The sequence below is a fragment of the Lasioglossum baleicum genome, unplaced genomic scaffold, assembly GCF_051020765.1.
Source record: "Lasioglossum baleicum unplaced genomic scaffold, iyLasBale1 scaffold0024, whole genome shotgun sequence".
Classification (NCBI taxonomy): domain Eukaryota; kingdom Metazoa; phylum Arthropoda; class Insecta; order Hymenoptera; family Halictidae; genus Lasioglossum; species Lasioglossum baleicum.
The window spans coordinates 1,177,136-1,198,038 of NW_027469084.1; the positions used below are offsets into that span (position 1 = coordinate 1,177,136).

A 20,903-nucleotide genomic window follows, 5' to 3' on the forward strand; every position below is an offset into this window, starting at 1 on the left:
TTAGAATTTTTGTTACCGCGCCATCCGATTATTATACATGTGGAAATACTCGTACACGCTGCATTGTATTTTCTTCCGCACGCGACAAGGAGGGGACAGAGGAGAGGTCCGGCTAGCGTCTGTCCCATCCCCCCGTCCCACCCCCCTGGTCGACCCGCATAAATCTTGAAAATATGATAAAATAAACGATAAAATCTATAAATGAAAACGTGTATAGATAAAATAGATCAAATAAAAGTCTATAAATAAATAAATAATAATAAGTAAATAAATACAATGGACAAACCACAACAAACACAAGAAGGGGGGGGGGCAAAATAAAGGGGAATAAAATCTAAAGATGAACTTTATAATATAGAATATAAAATATATATAGAATAAAATGAAATATAAAATAAAAGGAGGGGGGTCGACCGGCAGGTCGCATCTTTGTAGAGGGGAGGGATTATTGCTCCACCTCGCCCCCCGCGACCTGCCCACCTCGGGGGCGCCTTAACGGCCAGCCCCCCTTGGCGGCGGTGGAAGTACTAAGTAGTCCCACCGCCGATATTACGTCTGCAGCCCCTTACCGGGAGGCCGTCGGCCTCGTCGGGTTTGCCCCGCCGATGCTAGCCTCCTGGCGGAGAGGGGGTCGGCTTCCCTCTCCCTCTCCGCTGCCTCCTTCTGCGTTATCACAATCTCGCAGAAGGAGGCAAACGCTGCTCTTGACCTCTCGCTGCCGATCATGTGGTCGACCACGACAGGCAACGAGAGGTCCATCCCAATAACGCCCCTTAGGACTCCGCGCGGCACCGACCACGCACGACATTCTCCCAGCGTAAGCCGCGCAGAGTCCTGGGCATCCTCGCAGTGGTGGCACTGCGATCCTCCCAGTGCCAGTTATGAACACACAGTTTGACGAAACGGCGGTGTGCAGGTAATTTAACTTATGCGCATGCATTGCTGCAACTTGTGCTGTATAATTTAGAATTTTTGTTACCGCGCCATCCGATTATTATACATGTGGAAATACTCGTACACGCTGCATTGTATTTTCTTCCGCACGCGACAAGGAGGGGACAGAGGCGAGGTCCGGCTAGCGTCTGTCCCATCCCCCCGTCCCACCCCCCTGGTCGGCCCGCATAAATCTTGAAAATATGATAAAATAGAAGATAAAATCAATAAATGAAAACGTGTATAGATAAAATAGATCAAATAAAAGTCTATAAATAAATAAATAATAATAAGTAAATAAATACAATGGACAAACCACAACAAACATAAGAAGGGGGGGCAAAATAAAGGGGAATAAAAGATAAAGACGAACTTTATAATATAGAATATAAAATATATATAGAATAAAATGAAATATTATAAAATAAAAGGAGGGGGGTCGACCGGCAGGTCGCATCTTTGTAGAGGGGAGGGATTATTGCTCCACCTCGCCCCCCGCGACCTGCCCACCTCGGGGGCGCCTTAACGGCCAGCCCCCCTTGGCGGCGGTGGAAGTACTAAGTAGTCCCACCGCCGCCATTACGTCTGCAGCCCCTTACCGGGAGGCCGTCGGCCTCGTCGGGGTTGCCCCGCCGATGCTAGCCTCCTGGCGGAGAGGGGGTCGGCTTCCCTCTCCCTCTCCGCTGCCTCCTTCTGCGTTATCACAATCTCGCAGAAGGAGGCGAACGCTGCTCTTGACCTCTCGCTGCCGATCATGTGGTCGACCACGACCGGCAACGAGAGGTCCATCCCAATAACGCCCCTTAGGTCTCTGCGCGGCGCCGACCACGCAGGACATTCTCCCAGCGTATGCCGCGCAGAGTCCTGGGCCTCCTCGCAGTGGTGGCACTGCGATCCTCCCAGTGCCAGTTATGAACACACAGTTTGTCGAAACGGCGGTATGCAGGTAATTTAACTTATGCGCATGCATTGCTGCAACTTGTGCTGTATAATTTACAATTTTTGTTACCGCGCCATCCGATTATTATACATGTGGAAATACTCGTACACGCTGCATTGTATTTTCTTCCGCACGCGACAAGGAGGGGACAGAGGCGAGGTCCGGCTAGCGTCTGTCCCCTCCCCCCGTCCCACCCCCCTGGTCGGCCCGCATAAATCTTGAAAATATGATAAAATAAACGATAAAATCTATAAATGAAAACGTGTATAGATAAAATAGATCAAATAAAAGTCTATAAATAAATAAATAATAATAAGTAAATAAATACAATGGACAAACCACAACAAACACAAGAAGGGGGGGGCAAAATAAAGGGGAATAAAATCTAAAGATGAACTTTATAATATAGAATATAAAATATATATAGAATAAAATGAAATATTATAAAATAAAAGGAGGGGGGTCGACCGGCAGGTCGCATCTTTGTAGAGGGGAGGTGTTCAAGACTGGCGCGCCAAGGCGCCATGTTGTCTCGCCCGATGACGCGAACGCGGCAAGGCTGTTGCGACTTCAGCCAAGTCGAGCGCGTGGCGTATGCCGTCGAGGCTCACGCGGGCATTAGGCTAAGCGTGTGATTGGTTGAAACCCATTCTCGATCTTTCTGGAACGTTCTAGCATGCTCAACCGGAACCACCGGCTCGTGACGAACTTCCAGAAGGATCGAGACAACAAAAGAGAGAGACAACCGTGGTCTCCCTCTCAGTCGTTACCGCATGTCAAACGAACAGCTGTTCTTTGTATTCAAAAGTGCTCTTTGCGTTTATTCATTTATTCTCAAGTTAGTTAGTACATGTTTCATTTTCATTTTCGCCGACAATTTGTGCAATATAAGTGCAAATACAGTTATTTATTGTAGATCCGATTTTCACAATCATTTACTCCTTACACAGTCCATTTGCTTCACATTCAAATCCATCCGTTACATTCACACGTCCATTCCTAACGATCCTCTCACTCGCAAACTCAAATCTGATTCTCTTTTCACACAAAACATCCTTTCGGTCAATCAGAGACTGATACATCACATTTTTGGTCCTTCGAGCCGGATACTCCACGTGTCTGGCATCTTCCTTTCAAGGATCTACAATACAAAGTTTAGTGTGGTGGTAAATCGGTGACTTACCTGCAAGAAATTCAATCAGCGAATCAGCCGCATCTCATAATGGATTTGTCGTACGATGATCTGCTCCATAAACAGAACCAAGTTGGAGGGAAAATCACTCGCCTCGTCGACAACTTTAAGAAATCAGTTGCGCAAGCTAGGATGACTGAGAGCGACGTTGAATCCCGGCTGGAACTCCTTGAAGCCTACTGGACACGGTTTCAAGAAAACCATGACCTGTTGACGTACGTTCACAAAGCTGCAATCACGGACAGCGACTACGTCAAGAATGACATGGCTGACGCCGTGGAGGAGGCCTATTTAACGCAGAAGAGCCGGCTTCGCGATTTGGCGAAGCTATTTGCCAGAAGCAATGACAAAAGGACAATTCATACTCCAGAGGATGATGCTTCAAGCTCTGGATCATCATCCCTCCCACGGATGCAGCTACCGCAATTCAATGGGGCGTATGTCGACTGGCCCTCCTTCAAAGATCGCTTCCTGTCAATGATAGAGCGGAATAAACGACTGAGTGATGTAGATAAGCTCCATTACCTGAAAGGCGCTCTTCAAGATCAAGCCGAAGACCTCGTAAAGGATCTGCCTACAACAAACGAAAATTATACCAAGGCTTGGAACATTCTCCAGGAGTACTTTGAGAACAAGCGTATTCTCGTGCGATCCTGTCTGGACAAGCTGGCTGCACTTCCCAAAATGAAAGAAAGCTCGGTGCAGGAGATGACTCAAATTCAAAAGGGGGTCTCCACCGTCGTCAATACCCTGGAAGGTCTCGGAAGACCGATTGACAAGACAGAAGACTGGTTTGTTTACTCCATAGTGAACTTGTTCGATCCGAAGACCAGAGATAAATGGGAAGAGAGCATTACCGTCAGCAGCGAACCACCGTCCTGTGCAACCTTGAAGGATTTCATGATCAAAAGGCTCCAGATGATGCAGGCGTCACCAAGCACTGCATCCACCAATCCGAACGAAGAGTGCAATGAGAAACCAACCAGATTCGGCAAGACACGAACGGGTTCAGGTTTCTCTAAGGCCAAAGCTGCAACGAGCACTGCGAGAATCAATCATGCTGAGAAGAAACATCGCCAGATTGTCTGTGTGATGTGCTCCAAGGATCATTACCTGATGTATTGTCCATCGTACAAGGGAAGCCCATCGAATGAGCGGAGGAAAATCGTAGAGAAGCATCAACTCTGCACCAATTGCCTCGGAAACCACACCATTGCAACCTGTCCTTCAACAAGGGGCTGCTCCTCATGTGGGGAACGTCACCATACCACTCTCCATGAATCATCAAAGGACGGCTCCACTCACCAGAAGACAACCCATCACGCCCAGGATTGTCGCAACAGATCTGGTGAAGTATTGCTAGCGACAGCCATAATAAATGTTTCAGATCGTTACGGTCGACGCCACGCAGTCAGAGCACTCATTGATCAAGGCTCTGAGATCACAATGATGAGTGAAGGGCTGGCACAACGGCTTCAACTTCCTAGAGCGTCCGCTTCAGTCGACATCTATGGAGTAGGAGGACAGCAGCTCGCGAGGGCTCGAGGACGAGTGACGCTGGACATTTCAGCCACCAGAGTGGACGACCCAATCAAGGTCACAGCAGTGATCCTCTCAAAACTCACTGCCTACACTCACGGCCGTGCCAGATAACAACAAGGATGGAAGCATTTAGAGGGACTACAGTTGGCCGATCCCTCGCCAGCAACAGGGACACCCATCGAAGTCCTGATTGGAGCTGACGTCTACCCCGCTATCATAAAGGAGGGAATAAAGAAAGGTGCCCCAAATCAACCCATTGGGCAACTTACCATCTTCGGCTGGGTCATCATCGGAATGGCAGGCGCACAATCCAACTCTATGCACGCTCAAGTGCATCAGATGACCCTTGGCGACCCTCTGAGTTCACTCGTGCGGAGATTCTGGGAGCAAGAGGATCTTTCGGACACAGCCTCCTCGTGGACCGCAGACGAACAGGAGTGCGAGAATCATTTCGCTACCACTCACTCACGCACTTCAGAAGGTCGCTACCAGGTGAGGCTTCCCTTTAAATCTAAAGCTCCAATCACGTCTGGTTCAAGGTCGGCAGCATGGCATTCACTCAAACGGATGGAGCAACGCTTCAAGGGAAACGAAGAATTCAAGGGCCTGTACCACGACTTCATGAATCAATATGAAGAACTCGGTCACATGTCACCAGTCCGCGAAGCAACGAATGAGAGGCATGCTCACTATCTCCCGCATCATGGGGTCCTGAAACCATCCAGCACCACCACAAAACTGAGAGTGGTCTTCAATGGGTCATGGTCCGAGCAGTCACAATCCTCACTCAACGATGCGCTTCATGTTGGTCCGAATCTCCTCCCTCAGCTCTCTGACGTCATACTCAGATGGCGTAAACACCGGTTTGTTGTGACAGCTGATATAACCAAAATGTACCGGCAGATCCTGGTACATCCCGAGGATCGTGATTTCCAACGTATACTCTGGAGACAAACAGAAACTCAGCAGGTATGCGAATATCAGTTGAACACCGTTACTTACGGACTCTCTTGTGCTCCCTACTTAGCGGTCCGGACATTGCGACAACTGGCAGAAGATGAGAGCATTCACTACCCAAAGGGTGCACTGGCCATCAAGGAAGATGCATACGTTGACGACGTCTTGACAGGAGCCGATACATTCTCGGAGTTAGAGGAAACCGCCAATCAACTTAATCAGCTGTGCAGGGCGGGCGGCTTTCCTCTCCAGAAGTGGGCATCCAATGTAGCTGAACTGCACCAAATCACTTCAGATGTGATACAAAGTTCAGCTACGCAGCCCGTGGCTAGCGGAAATCAACCGAAGGAGCCAAAAACATGGACCGACAGCATGCACTCAGCGCTTGGTCTCCAATGGTCACCCCACGATGACAGTTTCCGGTTCTCCATTGCTGATGCCGCACTCCAATCTCCAACCAAGCGCATCGTGGTCTCCAAATCGGCTCAGTTATTCGATCCTTTGGGATGGTTAACCCCAGTCATCGTACGCGCCAAAATAGCCATACAATCCACATGGCTGCTGGGACTAGACTGGGACGAGCCACTTCCTCCCACGTTGGCTGACGATTGGGCCTCATTGTGCGCTGATTTGAAGGCACTCGAGAGGGTGAGAGTACCTCGAACCTTGTTTCACAGCGCATACCATAAACAGATGGAGATACATGGGTTCGCCGATGCCTCGGAGCGGGCTTACGGTGCAGTCCTCTACCTAAGAGCGAAGGATGAGAATGATCACTGGAGAGTCACCTTAATCACAGCCAAAAGCAAGGTAGCACCAATAAAACAGGTTTCATTACCACGTTTAGAACTCTGCGCAGCACATCTTCTCGCTCGACTGGCACAAAGAACCAGGGCAACACTGCGCATCGACGACACTACGATGCACTTGTGGTCAGATTCCACGGTCACCCTAGGATGGATTCAGGCGCATCCGAGCAGGTGGAAAACCTATGTGGCAAACAGAGTAGCAGACATCCAGAGAAGGGTCCCCGAGGCGCAGTGGCATCACGTGGCAGGTGTCAACAACCCTGCTGACTGTGCATCGCGAGGACTTTCCCCTTCTCAACTGCTGCAATGGACCTTGTGGTGGGATGGTCCTGGATTCCTCCATAGCGATGAACACTTCGCTCCGTCAAGACCGTATAATCATGACCACCTACCAGAAAGGAAAGAGCAATTAGTTGCCGTTGTCAACAGCGCTAAAGAGAATGCTGAGGACAACGAGATCCTGATCAGATTTTCCTCGCTCAACAAGCTGCTACGGGTCACCGCATGGTGTCGACGTTGGCTTAAGGGACGACGCAACGCATCAATGGCCACATCCAGAAGCACTCTCAAAGATCCAAGCTCTCCAGTCCTCAACATCGAAGAGATCAGTGAAGCAGAAAAGGGCTGGATACAACTAGTCCAGAAGTCCCACTACAAGGACGAGATAACGTCGTTGACTACAGGAGGTTGCATCCATTCAAGGAGTGTCCTCTCACCTCTGTTCGCAACATTGGATGACGACAACCTGCTGAGAGTCGGAGGCCGCCTGAGCAACGCATCCTTAAATCCTGACGAGGCTCATCCTATTATCCTGCCTCCATAGTCCCATTTAACACTGTTGTACATTGGTTTCAGCCATCAGAGAACAATGCATGGGGGAGTGCAAGCTACATTGGGAGCCATACGCCAGCGGTTTTGGATCCCTAAAGGACGGTCAATGGTCAAAGCAGCAATTCGTAAATGTATTACTTGCCTGCGATGGCGGGCGGTACCCGCACGTCAGCTGATGGGCCAGCTGCCAGGGCACAGAGTCACTCCGGCTCGTCCCTTTCATTCCACCGGAGTCGACTATGCTGGACCAATATGGCTGCGGACCTCTCCAGGGCGTGGTCACAAGGCAATGAAGGGCTACTTCGCAGTGTTCGTGTGCATGGTGACCAAGGCTGTGCACCTAGAAGTAGTGTCCAGTTACTCATCCGAGGCCTTCCTAGCAGCATTCAGGAGGTTCACTTCTCGTCGAGGTCTTTGTGCCCACTTGTATAGCGACTGTGGGACAAATTTCCAGGGTGCAGACAGGGAATTACGCAGCCTCTTCAGCGCCAGCAGCCGGGAGAACAGCAGCCTCAGGAACCAAATGAGTGACTTGCGGACGCAGTGGCACTTCAACCCGCCAGCCGCGCCTCACTTTGGTGGTTTGTGGGAGGCTGCTGTCAAATCCACGAAGCACCACCTGCGGAGAACCATAGGAGAAGCTCGGCTCACCTTTGAGGAAATGACCACGCTCCTCACGCAAGTCGAGGCCTGCCTAAATTCAAGGCCCTTAGCAGCACTTTCCGATGATCCCACTGATTTATCGGCACTAACTCCTGGGCATTTTCTCGTAGGCACTGCATTGAATGCGCTTCCAGAACCGTCACTACGGGAGAAGGAAGTCAATCGGCTCACGCGATGGCAACTTGTTACAAAAATGCGAGATCAGTTTTGGTCGAGATGGAAACGAGAGTATCTGCATGGACTCACCACTCGATCAAAATGGCGCCATCCGCAGGACGACCTCATACCCGGCCGTCTATGCATCGTCACCGGAGAAATGACGCCGCCTTCTCGGTGGCCACTCGCACGAGTAAAGGAAGTCTATCCAGGCAGCGATGGGAAAGTTCGAGTAGTTAAGGTGGTCACAGCAAATTCCGAATACGTAAGACCCGTACAAAAGCTCATCGTCTTACCAATCGACGCGAACGATCGGTAAACAGATCAATTCACCACGCGCGCGTACTATTCATTATCAATGATCGAATACTATTATATAATACACACGTAGTACGCGATCCATTTCAAACTGCGCAAGCGCGATTCATTGACGATGCCAGCCGTGACGTCACGTCTAACCTCACCTGCGAGCGTCTCATCTTCCTTTTATAGCGACGTAGTTCAATCCAATGTTCACTGTATTAATCCACTAGTTTCATCAAGCACAGCGACAAGTCGTTCATTCATCACCAACACTTGAGCTCACGGGAACTTCGACAAGTCGAGGCGGGCGGCATGTTCAAGACTGGCGCGCCAAGGCGCCATGTTGTCTCGCCCGATGACGCGAACGCGGCAAGGCTGTTGCGACTTCAGCCAACTCGAGCGCGTGGCGTATGCCGTCGAGGCTCACGCGGGCATTAGGCTAAGCGTGTGATTGGTTGAAACCCATTCTCGATCTTTCTGGAACGTTCTAGCATGCTCAACCGGAACCACCGGCTCGTGACGAACTTCCAGAAGGATCGAGACAACAAAAGAGAGAGACAACCGTGGTCTCCCTCTCAGTCGTTACCGCATGTCAAACGAACAGCTGTTCTTTGTATTCAAAAGTGCTCTTTGCGTTTATTCATTTATTCTCAAGTTAGTTAGTACATGTTTCATTTTCATTTTCGCCGACAATTTGTGCAATATAAGTGCAAATACAGTTATTTATTGTAGATCCGATTTTCACAATCATTTACTCCTTACACAGTCCATTTGCTTCACATTCAAATCCATCCGTTACATTCACACGTCCATTCCTAACGATCCTCTCACTCGCAAACTCAAATCTGATTCTCTTTTCACACAAAACATCCTTTCGGTCAATCAGAGACTGATACATCACATTACATTATTGCTCCACCTCGCCCCCCGCGACCTGCCCACCTCGGAGGCGCCTTAACGGCCAGCCCCCCTTGGAGGCGGTGGAAGTACTAAGTAGTCCCACCGCCGCCATTACGTCTGCAGCCCCTTACCGGGAGGCCGTCGGCCTCGTCAGGGTTGCCCCGCCGATGCTAGCCTCCTGGCGGAGAGTGGTCGGCTTCCCTCTCCCTCTCCGCTGCCTCCTTCTGCGTTATCACAATCTCGCAGAAGGAGGCAAACGCTGCTCTTGACCTCTCGCTGCCGATCATGTGGTCGACCACGACCGGCAACGAGAGGTCCATCCCAATAACGCCCCTTAGGTCTCTGCGCGGCGCCGACCACGCTGGACATTCTTCCAGCGTATGCCACTCATAGTCCTGGGCCTCCTCGCAGTGGTGGCACTGCGATCATCCCAGTGCCAGTTATGAACACACAGTTTGAGGAAACGGCGGTATGCAGGTAATTTAACTTATGCGCATGCATTGCTGCAACTTGTGCTGTATAATTTAGAATTTTTGTTACCGCGCCATCCGATTTTTATACATGTGCAAATACTCGTACACGCTGCATTGTATTTTCTTCCGCACGCGACAAGGAGGGGACAGAGGCGAGGTCCGGCTAGCGTCTGTCCCCTCCCCCCGTCCCACCCCCCTGGTCGACCCGCATAAATCTTGAAAATATGATAAAATAAACGATAAAATCAATAAATGAAAACGTGTATAGATAAAATAGATCAAATAAAAGTCTATAAATAAATAAATAATAATAAGTAAATAAATACAATGGACAAACCACAACAAACACAAGAAGGGGGGGCAAAATAAAGGGGAATAAAATCTAAAGATGAACTTTATAATATAGAATATAAAATATATATAGAATAAAATGAAATATTATAAAATAAAAGGAGGGGGGTCGACCGGCAGGTCGCATCTTTGTAGAGGGGAGGGATTATTGCTCCACCTCGCCCCCCGCGACCTGCCCACCTCGAGGGCGCCTTAACGGCCAGCCCCCCTTGGCGGCGGTGGAAGTACTAAGTAGTCCCACCGCCGCCATTACGTCTGCAGCCCCTTACCGGGAGGCCGTCGGCCTCGTCGGGGTTGCCCCGCCGATGCTAGCCTCCTGGCGGAGAGGGGGGCGGCTTCCCTCTCCCTCTCCGCTGCCTCCTTCTGCGTTATCACAATCTCGCAGAAGGAGGCAAACGCTGCTCTTGACCTCTCGCTGCCGATCATGTGGTCGACCACGACCGGCAACGAGAGGTCCATCCCAATAACGCCCCTTAGGTCTCTGCGCGGCGCCGACCACGCTGGACATTCTTCCAGCGTATGCCGCGCAGAGTCCTGCGCCTCCTCGCAGTGGTGGCACTGCCATCCTCCCAGTGCCAGTTATGAACACACAGTTTGAGGAAACGGCGATATGCAGGTAATTTAACTTATGCGCATGCATTGCTGCAACTTGTGCTGTATAATTTAGAATTTTTGTTACCGCGCCATCCGATTTTTATACATGTGCAAATACTCGTACACGCTGCATTGTATTTTCTTCCGCACGCGACAAGGAGGGGACAGAGGCGAGGTCCGGCTAGCGTCTGTCCCATCCCCCCGTCCCACCCCCCTGGTCGACCCGCATAAATCTTGAAAATATGATAAAATAAACGATAAAATCTATAAATGAAAACGTGTATAGATAAAATAGATGAAATAAAAGTCTATAAATAAATAAATAATAATAAGTAAATAAATACAATGGACAAACCACAACAAACACAAGAAGGGGGGGCAAAATAAAGGGGAATAAAATCTAAAGATGAAATTTATAATATAGAATATAAAATATATATAGAATAAAATGAAATATTATAAAATAAAAGGAGGGGGGTCGACCGGCAGTTCGCATCTTTGTAGAGGGGGGAAGTGATTATTGCTCCACCTCGCCCGCCGCGACCTGCCCACCTCGGGGGCGCCTTAACAGCCAGCCCCCCTTGGCGGCGGTGGAAGTACTAAGTAGTCCCACCGCCGCCATTACGTCTGCAGCCCCTTACCGGGAGGCCGTCGGCCTCGTCGGGGTTGCCCCGCCGATGCTAGCCTCCTGGCGGAGAGGGGGTCGGCTTCCCTCTCCCCCTCCGCTGCCTCCTTCTGCGTTATCACAATCTCGCAGAAGGAGGCAAACGCTGCTCTTGACCTCTCGCTGCCGATCATGTGGTCGATCACGACCGGCAACGAGAGGTCCATCCCAATAACGCCCCTTAGGTCTCTGCGCGGCGCCGACCACGCTGGACATTCTTCCAGCGTATGCCGCGCAGAGTCCTGCGCCTCCTCGCAGTGGTGGCACTGCCATCCTCCCAGTGCCAGTTATGAACACACAGTTTGAGGAAACGGCGATATGCAGGTAATTTAACTTATGCGCATGCATTGCTGCAACTTGTGCTGTATAATTTAGAATTTTTGTTACCGCGCCATCCGATTTTTATACATGTGCAAATACTCGTACACGCTGCATTGTATTTTCTTCCGCACGCGACAAGGAGGGGACAGAGGCGAGGTCCGGCTAGCGTCTGTCCCCTCCCCCCGTCCCACCCCCCTGGTCGGCCCGCATAAAACTTAAAAATATGATAAAATAAACGATAAAATCTATAAATGAAAACGTGTATAGATAAAATAGATGAAATAAAAGTCTATAAATAAATAAATAATAATAAGTAAATAAATACAATGGACAAACCACAACAAACACAAGAAGGGGGGGCAAAATAAAGGGGAATAAAATCTAAAGATGAACTTTATAATATAGAATATAAAATATATATAGAGTAAAATGAAATATTATAAAATAAAAGGAGGGGGGTCGACCGGCAGGTCGCATCTTTGTAGAGGGGAGGGATTATTGCTCCACCTCGCCTCCCGCGACCTGCCCACCTCGGGGGCGCCTTAACGGCCAGCCCCCCTTGGCGGCGGTGGAAGTACTAAGTAGTCCCACCGCCGCCATTACGTCTGCAGCCCCTTACCGGGAGGCCGTCGGCCTCGTCGGGGTTGCCCCGCCGATGCTAGCCTCCTGGCGGAGAGTGGTCGGCTTCCCTCTCCCCCTCCGCTGCCTCCTTCTGCGTTATCACAATCTCGCAGAAGGAGGCAAACGCTGCTCTTGACCTCTCGCTGCCGATGATGTGGTCGACCACGACCGGCAACGAGAGGTCCATCCCAATAACGCCCCTTAGGTCTCTGCGCGGCGCCGACCACGCAGGACATTCTCCCAGCGTATGCCGCGCAGAGTCCTGGGCCTCCTCGCAGTGGTGGCACTGCGATCCTCCCAGTGCCAGTTATGAACACACAGTTTGACGAAACGGCGGTATGCAGGTAATTTAACTTATGCGCATGCATTGCTGCAACTTGTGCTGTATAATTTAGAATTTTTGTTACCGCGCCATCCGATTATTATACATGTGGAAATACTCGTACACGCTGCATTGTATTTTCTTCCGCACGCGACAAGGAGGGGACAGAGGCAAGGTCCGGCTAGCGTCTGTCCCATCCCCCCGTCCCACCCCCCTGGTCGACCCGCATAAATCTTGAAAATATGATAAAATAAACGATAAAATCTATAAATGAAAACGTGTATAGATAAAATAGATCAAATAAAAGTCTATAAATAAATAAATAATAATAAGTAAATAAATACAATGGACAAACCACAACAAACACAAGAAGGGGGGGCAAAATAAAGGGGAATAAAATCTAAAGATGAACTTTATAATATAGAATATAAAATATATATAGAATAAAATGAAATATTATAAAATAAAAGGAGGGGGGTCGACCGGCAGGTCGCATCTTTGTAGAGGGGAGGGATTATTGCTCCACCTCGCCCCCCGCGACCTGCCCACCTCGAGGGCGCGTTAACGGCCAGCCCCCCTTGGCGGCGGTGGAAGTACTAAGTAGTCCCACCGCCGCCATTACGTCTGCAGCCCCTTACCGGGAGGCCGTCGGCCTCGTCGGGGTTGCCCCGCCGATGCTAGCCTCCTGGCCGAGAGTGGTCGGCTTCCCTCTCCCTCTCCGCTGCCTCCTTCTGCGTTATCACAATCTCGCAGAAGGAGGCAAACGCTGCTCTTGACCTCTCACTGCCGATCATGTGGTCGACCACGACCGACAACGAGAGGTCCATCCCAATAACGCACCTTAGGACTCTGCGCGGCGCCGACCATGCAGGACATTCTCCCAGCGTATGCCACTCAGAGTCCTGGGCCTCCTCGCAGTGGTGGCACTGCGATCCTCCCAGTGCCAGTTATGAACGCACAGTTTCACGAAACGGCGGTATGCAGGTAATTTAACTTATGCGCATGCATTGCTGCAACTTGTGCTGTATAATTTAGAATTTTTGTTACCGCGCCATCCGATTTTTATACATGTGCAAATACTCGCACACGCTGCATTGTATTTTCTTCCGCACGCGACAAGGAGGGGACAGAGGCGAGGTCCGGCTAGCGTCTGTCCCCTCCCCCCGTCCCACCCCCCTGGTCGGCCCGCATAAAACTTAAAAATATGATAAAATAAACGATAAAATCTATAAATGAAAACGTGTATAGATAAAATAGATAAAATAAAAGTCAATAAATAAATAAATAATAATAAGTAAATAAATACAATGGACAAACCACAACAAACATAAGAAGGGGGGGCAAAATAATGGGGAATAAAAGATAAAGATGAAATTTATAATATAGAATATAAAATATATATAGAATAAAATGAAATATTATAAAATAAAAGGAGGGGGGTCGACCGGCAGTTCGCATCTTTGTAGAGGGGGGAAGTGATTATTGCTCCACCTCGCCCGCCGCGACCTGCCCACCTCGGGGGCGCCTTAACAGCCAGCTCCCCTTGGCGGCGGTGGAAGTACTAAGTATTCCCACCGCCGCCATTACGTCTGCGGCCCCTTACCGGGGGGCCGTTGGCCTCGTCGGGGTTGCCCCGCCGATGCTAGCCTCCTGGCCGAGAGTGGTCGGCTTCCCTCTCCCTCTCCGCTGCCTCCTTCTGCGTTATCACAATCTCGCAGAAGGAGGCAAACGCTGCTCTTGACCTCTCGCTGCCGATCATGTGGTCGACCACGACCGGCAACGAGAGGTCCATCCCAATAACGCCCCTTAGGACTCTGCGCGGCGCCGACCACGCAGGACATTCTCCCAGCGTATGCCACTCAGAGTCCTGGGCCTCCTCGCAGTGGTGGCACTGCGATCCTCCCAGTGCCAGTTATGAACGCACAGTTTCACGAAACGGCGGTATGCAGGTAATTTAACTTATGCGCATGCATTGCTGCAACTTGTGCTGTATAATTTAGAATTTTTGTTACCGCGCCATCCGATTTTTATACATGTGCAAATACTCGCACACGCTGCATTGTATTTTCTTCCGCACGCGACAAGGAGGGGACAGAGGCGAGGTCCGGCTAGCGTCTGTCCCCTCCCCCCGTCCCACCCCCCTGGTCGGCCCGCATAAAACTTAAAAATATGATAAAATAAACGATAAAATCTATAAATGAAAACGTGTATAGATAAAATAGATAAAATAAAAGTCAATAAATAAATAAATAATAATAAGTAAATAAATACAATGGACAAACTACAACAAACATAAGAAGGGGGGGCAAAATAAAGGGGAATAAAAGATAAAGATGAAATTTATAATATAGAATATGAAATATATATAGAATAAAATGAAATATTATAAAATAAAAGGAGGGGGGTCGACCGGCAGGTCGCATCTTTGTAGAGGGGGGGAGGGGATTATTGCTCCACCCCGCCCGCCGCGACCTGCCCACCTCGGGGGCGCCTTAACAGCCAGCCCCCCTTGGCGGCGGTGGAAGTACTAAGTATTCCCACCGCCGCCATTACGTCTGCGGCCCCTTACCGGGGGGCCGTCGGCCTCGTCGGGGTTGCCCCGCCGATGCTAGCCTCCTGGCGGACAGGGGGTCGGCTTCCCTCTCCCTCTCCGCTGCCTCCTTCTGCGTTATCACAATCTCGCAGAAGGAGGCAAACGCTGCTCTTGACCTCTCGCTGCCGATCATGTGGTCGACCACGACCGGCAACGAGAGGTCCATCCCAATAACGCCCCTTAGGTCTCAGCGCGGCGCCGACCACGCTGGACATTCTTCCAGCGTATGCCGCGCAGAGTCCTGGGCCTCCTCGCAGTGGTGGCACTGCCATCCTCCCAGTGCCAGTTATGAACACACAGTTTGAGGAAACGGCGATATGCAGGTAATTTAACTTATGCGCATGCATTGCTGCAACTTGTGCTGTATAATTTAGAATTTTTGTTACCGCGCCATCCGATTATTATACATGTGGAAATACTCGTACACGCTGCATTGTATTTTCTTCCGCACGCGACAAGGAGGGGACAGAGGCGAGGTCCGGCTAGCGTCTGTCCCATCCCCCCGTCCCACCCCCCTGGTCGACCCGCATAAATCTTGAAAATATGATAAAATAAACGATAAAATCTATAAATGAAAACGTGTATAGATAAAATAGATCAAATAAAAGTCTATAAATAAATAAATAATAATAAGTAAATAAATACAATGGACAAACCACAACAAACACAAGAAGGGGGGCAAAATAAAGGGGAATAAAATCTAAAGATGAACTTTATAATATAGAATATAAAATATATATAGAATAAAATGAAATATTATAAAATAAAAGGAGGGCGGTCGACCGGCAGGTCGCATCTTTGTAGAGGGGAGGGATTATTGCTCCACCTCGCCCCCCGCGACCTGCCCACCTCGGGGGCGCCTTAACGGCCAGCCCCCCTTGGCAGCGGTGGAAGTACTAAGTAGTCCCACCGCCGCCATTACGTCTGCAGCCCCTTACCGGCAGGCCGTCGGCCTCGTCGGGGTTGCCCCGCCGATGCTAGCCTCCTGGCCGAGAGTGGTCGGCTTCCCTCTCCCTCTCCGCTGCCTCCTTCTGCGTTATCACAATCTCGCAGAAGGAGGCAAACGCTGCTCTTGACCTCTCACTGCCGATCATGTGGTCGACCACGACCGACAACGAGAGGTCCATCCCAATAACGCCCCTTAGGACTCTGCGCGGCGCCGACCACGCAGGACATTCTCCCAGCGTATGCCGCGCAGAGTCCTGGGCCTCCTCGCAGTGGTGGCACTGCGATCCTCCCAGTGCCAGTTATGAACACACAGTTTGACGAAACGGCGGTATGCAGGTAATTTAACTTATGCGCTTGCATTGCTGCAACTTGTGCTGTATAATTTAGAATTTTTGTTACCGCGCCATCCGATTATTATACATGTGGAAATACTCGTACACGCTGCATTGTATTTTCTTCCGCACGCGACAAGGAGGGGACAGAGGCGAGGTCCGGCTAGCGTCTGTCCCACCCCCCGTCCCACCCCCCGTCCCACCCCCCGTCCCACCCCCCTGGTCGGCCCGCATAAAACTTAAAAATATGATAAAATAGAAGATAAAATCAATAAATGAAAACGTGTATAGATAAAATAGATAAAATAAAAGTCAATAAATAAATAAATAATAATAAGTAAATAAATACAATGGACAAACCACAACAAACATAAGAAGGGGGGGCAAAATAATGGGGAATAAAAGATAAAGATGAAATTTATAATATAGTGTAACGTCGTACCGACGTCTTGCGTCGGCCTCCTTCATACGAGCAAATTCTCGCCGTATATACATATATATACATATCCCCGTGAGCGTGAACATAGGGAATCGGAAAAGACGCAATAGCCACCGGTACAAGCGGACGCCAGCATGGCAACCGCGAGTACAGGTGTACGTACATCTAAACCGTCGCCTCGTTCAAACAGCGAAAAGTATACATCGACGACAACATATTCGTCCGTACCTCGTACGATTTAGACAAAGGACTTCACGGTTCACCGAATCCCTATGGTCCGCGCTCTCATTATAAATAAGACGAAATCGCGCGAATCGCTCTCTTCTAGTTCAAATTCTCTTCTAGTTCAGACCCGCTTCCAGTTCAGACTCTCTTCTAGTTCACTCTCGTCCAGTTTCGGAATTCTACGAATTCAGTTCTCTCGCGTCTTCAATCGAATTCAGTTCGACTCAGTCTTTTCTCGCGTTTTCGGACTCTATTTCAGATCGTTCACGATATTCAGGTCGTATTGCTCCTTACCATTTACACTATTTCTTTATATATCATTTGGTTCTAAATTGTTATTCGAGTCTGCTCGTAGATTATTATTACGTATTTACAGATATTATTCTGGTTTATTGGTCGTACGAGGTTACTCGTAAACCGTCACCGTTATTTTGTTGTACGAGCTTACTCGCATTATTATTTCAAATTTATAATTACTATTTTCGTGCTATCTTGTTTATGCGATTTTGCTCGCTTTATTATTCACATTTCAATTGTTAATTTTGTGTTATTTGGCTTATACGAGCTCGCTCGCATTACTATTCATATTGCAATTGCTATTTTTGTTAATTTGGCGCTATTTTTGTTTGAACGAGCTTGCTCGCATTATAATTCATATTACAATTGCTATTTCTGTGCTATTTTGTTCATACGAGCTCGCTCGCTTTATAATTCTTATCACAATTGCTATTTCTGCGCTATTTTGTTGCACGAGTTCTGCTCGCAAATCATTACTTTGTATCTATTCTGGTTCATTATACTTTGCTTGTTTAAACCTATTACTTCGCAGCTTTAATTCAGCAACACCTTGCTCCTCGCTATCTCCCATGCCCCGTCGCGCCGGTAGAAGCTACCAAATCGGTAAATTGGTGCGACAGCTACGCGCCGAAGGAAGAGGCACCGCTTATAACCCGTACTTGGGAATCGCCAAACGGCCCAGGATCATTCGCGACGTCCCTTTTCTCCGTCGGGTGAAAATAGTGGACCGTCGAGAGATCGCGATACCTCCGCGACGCGAAGAAGGAACCGCTGACCGCGCTGAAACGCCTCCGCGTCGCGAAGAAACGACCGTCGGACGGCCAGATTCCGCGCCTCCTCTCCCGTGGAGGTTGATACCGATCCGATTCCTTCCGAGTCTCCCTCCACTAGAGGAAATCAGTATCGAGGACCCGCGTTACGAACGTTACGTCGTCCGCAGAATACTCACCCTAAGGTGGTATTATTAAAGTTTCGTCGATCAGTGACCGAGTGGAGTGATCGCGAGTGTGTGCGTGTGTGCGTGTGGGTCTCCGGGTTGTCCAATCCCAATCGGTCCGCCGATCGATTCCTCACATCCCTCACATTCTTCACATTCGTTCCCATAACCCCTAAAATTGGTGTATCAATCGTGTACGTCTGAGCCCAGAGGGTGCTCGGTACCGAGAGAACACTAATTTCCCTTCGGTCGAGAATCCTGTCACGAATCGAACAACCCACGCGTTCGGACGAGTCACACACAACACGCCCACATAGTGACACTCTGATCGCAGGGAGCTGTCACCGTCATCGCGCAGTTCGTCGCTCCGTCGCGACATCCCCGCCGGACGACGTCCGTCCCGCTTACATTCATTTCCCTCTTCGCCCCTTTTCAACAACGACGAACGCCGGTATCGGGTCCCTGATCAGACGTGGACGTTACGCGCCACGTGGATCTAAGATCGTCTTAAATAAATTGGTCCGGTTACGTCCCCGCCCCGTCTGGGCGTCGTTTCGTCGGATCATATCCGACCCGGGACGTAACAATAGAATATAAAATATATATAGAATAAAATGAAATATTATAAAATAAAAGGAGGGGGGTCGACCGGCAGTTCGCATCTTTGTAGAGGGGGGAAGTGATTATTGCTCCACCTCGCCCGCCGCGACCTGCCCACCTCGGGGGCGCCTTAACAGCCAGCTCCCCTTGGCGGCGGTGGAAGTACTAAGTATTCCCACCGCCGCCATTACGTCTGCGGCCCCTTACCGGGGGGCCGTTGGCCTCGTCGGGGTTGCCCCGCCGATGCTAGCCTCCTGGCGGAGAGGCGGTCGGCTTCCCTCTCCCTCTCCGCTGCCTCCTTCTGCGTTATCACAATCTCGCAGAAGGAGGCAAACGCTGCTCTTGACCTCTCGCTGCCGATCATGTGGTCGACCACGACCGGCAACGAGAGGTCCATCCCAATAACGCCCCTTAGGACTCTGCGCGGCGCCGACCACGCAGGACATTCTCCCAGCGTATGCCACTCAGAGTCCTGGGCCTCCTCGCAGTGGTGGCACTGCGATCCTCCCAATGCCAGTTATGAACACACAGTTTGAGGAAACGGCGGTATGCAGGTAATTTAACTTATGCGCATGCATTGCTGCAACTTGTGCAGTATAATTTAGAATTTTTGTTACCGCGCCATCCGATTATTATACATGTGGAAATACTCGTACACGCTGCATTGTATTTTCTTCCGCACGCGACAAGGAGGGGACAGAGGCGAGGTCCGGCTAGCGTCTGTCCCATCCCCCCGTCCCACCCCCCTGGTCGACCCGCATAAATCTTGAAAATATGATAAAATAAACGATAAAATCTATAAATGAAAACGTGTATAGATAAAATAGATGAAATAAAAGTCTATAAATAAATAAATAATAATAAGTAAATAAATACAATGGACAAACCACAACAAACACAAGAAGGGGGGCAAAATAAAGGGGAATAAAATCTAAAGATGAACTTTATAATATAGAATATAAAATATATATAGAATAAAATGAAATATTATAAAATAAAAGGAGGGCGGTCGACCGGCAGGTCGCATCTTTGTAGAGGGGAGGGATTATTGCTCCACCTCGCCCCCCGCGACCTGCCCACCTCGGGGGCGCCTTAACGGCCAGCCCCCCTTGGCAGCGGTGGAAGTACTAAGTAGTCCCACCGCCGCCATTACGTCTGCAGCCCCTTACCGGCAGGCCGTCGGCCTCGTCGGGGTTGCCCCGCCGATGCTAGCCTCCTGGCCGAGAGTGGTCGGCTTCCCTCTCCCTCTCCGCTGCCTCCTTCTGCGTTATCACAATCTCGCAGAAGGAGGCAAACGCTGCTCTTGACCTCTCACTGCCGATCATGTGGTCGACCACGACCGACAACGAGAGGTCCATCCCAATAACGCCCCTTAGGACTCTGCGCGGCGCCGACCACGCAGGACATTCTCCCAGCGTATGCCGCGCAGAGTCCTGGGCCTCCTCGCAGTGGTGGCACTGCGATCCTCCCAGTGCCAGTTATGAACACACAGTTTGACGAAACGGCGGTATGCAGGTAATTTAACTTATGCGCTTGCATTGCTGCAACTTGTGCTGTATAATTTAGAATTTTTGTTACCGCGCCATCCGATTATTATACATGTGGAAATACTCGTACACGCTGCATTGTATTTTCTTCCGCACGCGACAAGGAGGGGACAGAGGCGAGGTCCGGCTAGCGTCTGTCCCATCCCCCCGTCCCACCCCCCTGGTCGACCCGCATAAATCTTGAAAATATGATAAAATAAACGATAAAATCTATAAATGAAAACGTGTATAGATAAAATAGATCAAATAAAAGTCTATAAATAAATAAATAATAATAAGTAAATAAATACAATGGACAAACCACAACAAACACAAGAAGGGGGGGCAAAATAAAGGGGAATAAAAGAAAAAGATGAAATTTATAATATAGAATATGAAATATATATAGAATAAAATGAAATATTATAAAATAA

At 49.5% G+C, this 20,903-nt stretch overlaps 2 protein-coding genes across 2 annotated transcripts in view; both read left to right on the top strand.

The window, feature by feature from the left end:
* The first annotated feature begins 4,901 nt into the window (after positions 1–4,901).
* On the top strand, positions 4,902–7,196 carry LOC143219343 (uncharacterized). Its single transcript, XM_076445346.1, has one exon. The coding sequence runs from the start codon at positions 4,902–4,904 to the stop codon at positions 7,194–7,196; it is 2,295 nt and encodes a 764-aa protein (XP_076301461.1).
* A 183-nt stretch (positions 7,197–7,379) lies between these two features.
* Positions 7,380–20,903, top strand: part of LOC143219344 (uncharacterized) — a 33,422-nt gene continuing 19,898 nt past the window's right edge. Inside the window, exons 1-3 of the mRNA XM_076445347.1 lie at positions 7,380–8,338; positions 8,557–8,734; positions 8,818–8,939. Coding sequence (XP_076301462.1) covers positions 7,380–8,338; positions 8,557–8,734; positions 8,818–8,939 — 1,259 coding nt within the window. The remainder of the gene's footprint in view (positions 8,339–8,556; positions 8,735–8,817; positions 8,940–20,903) is intronic.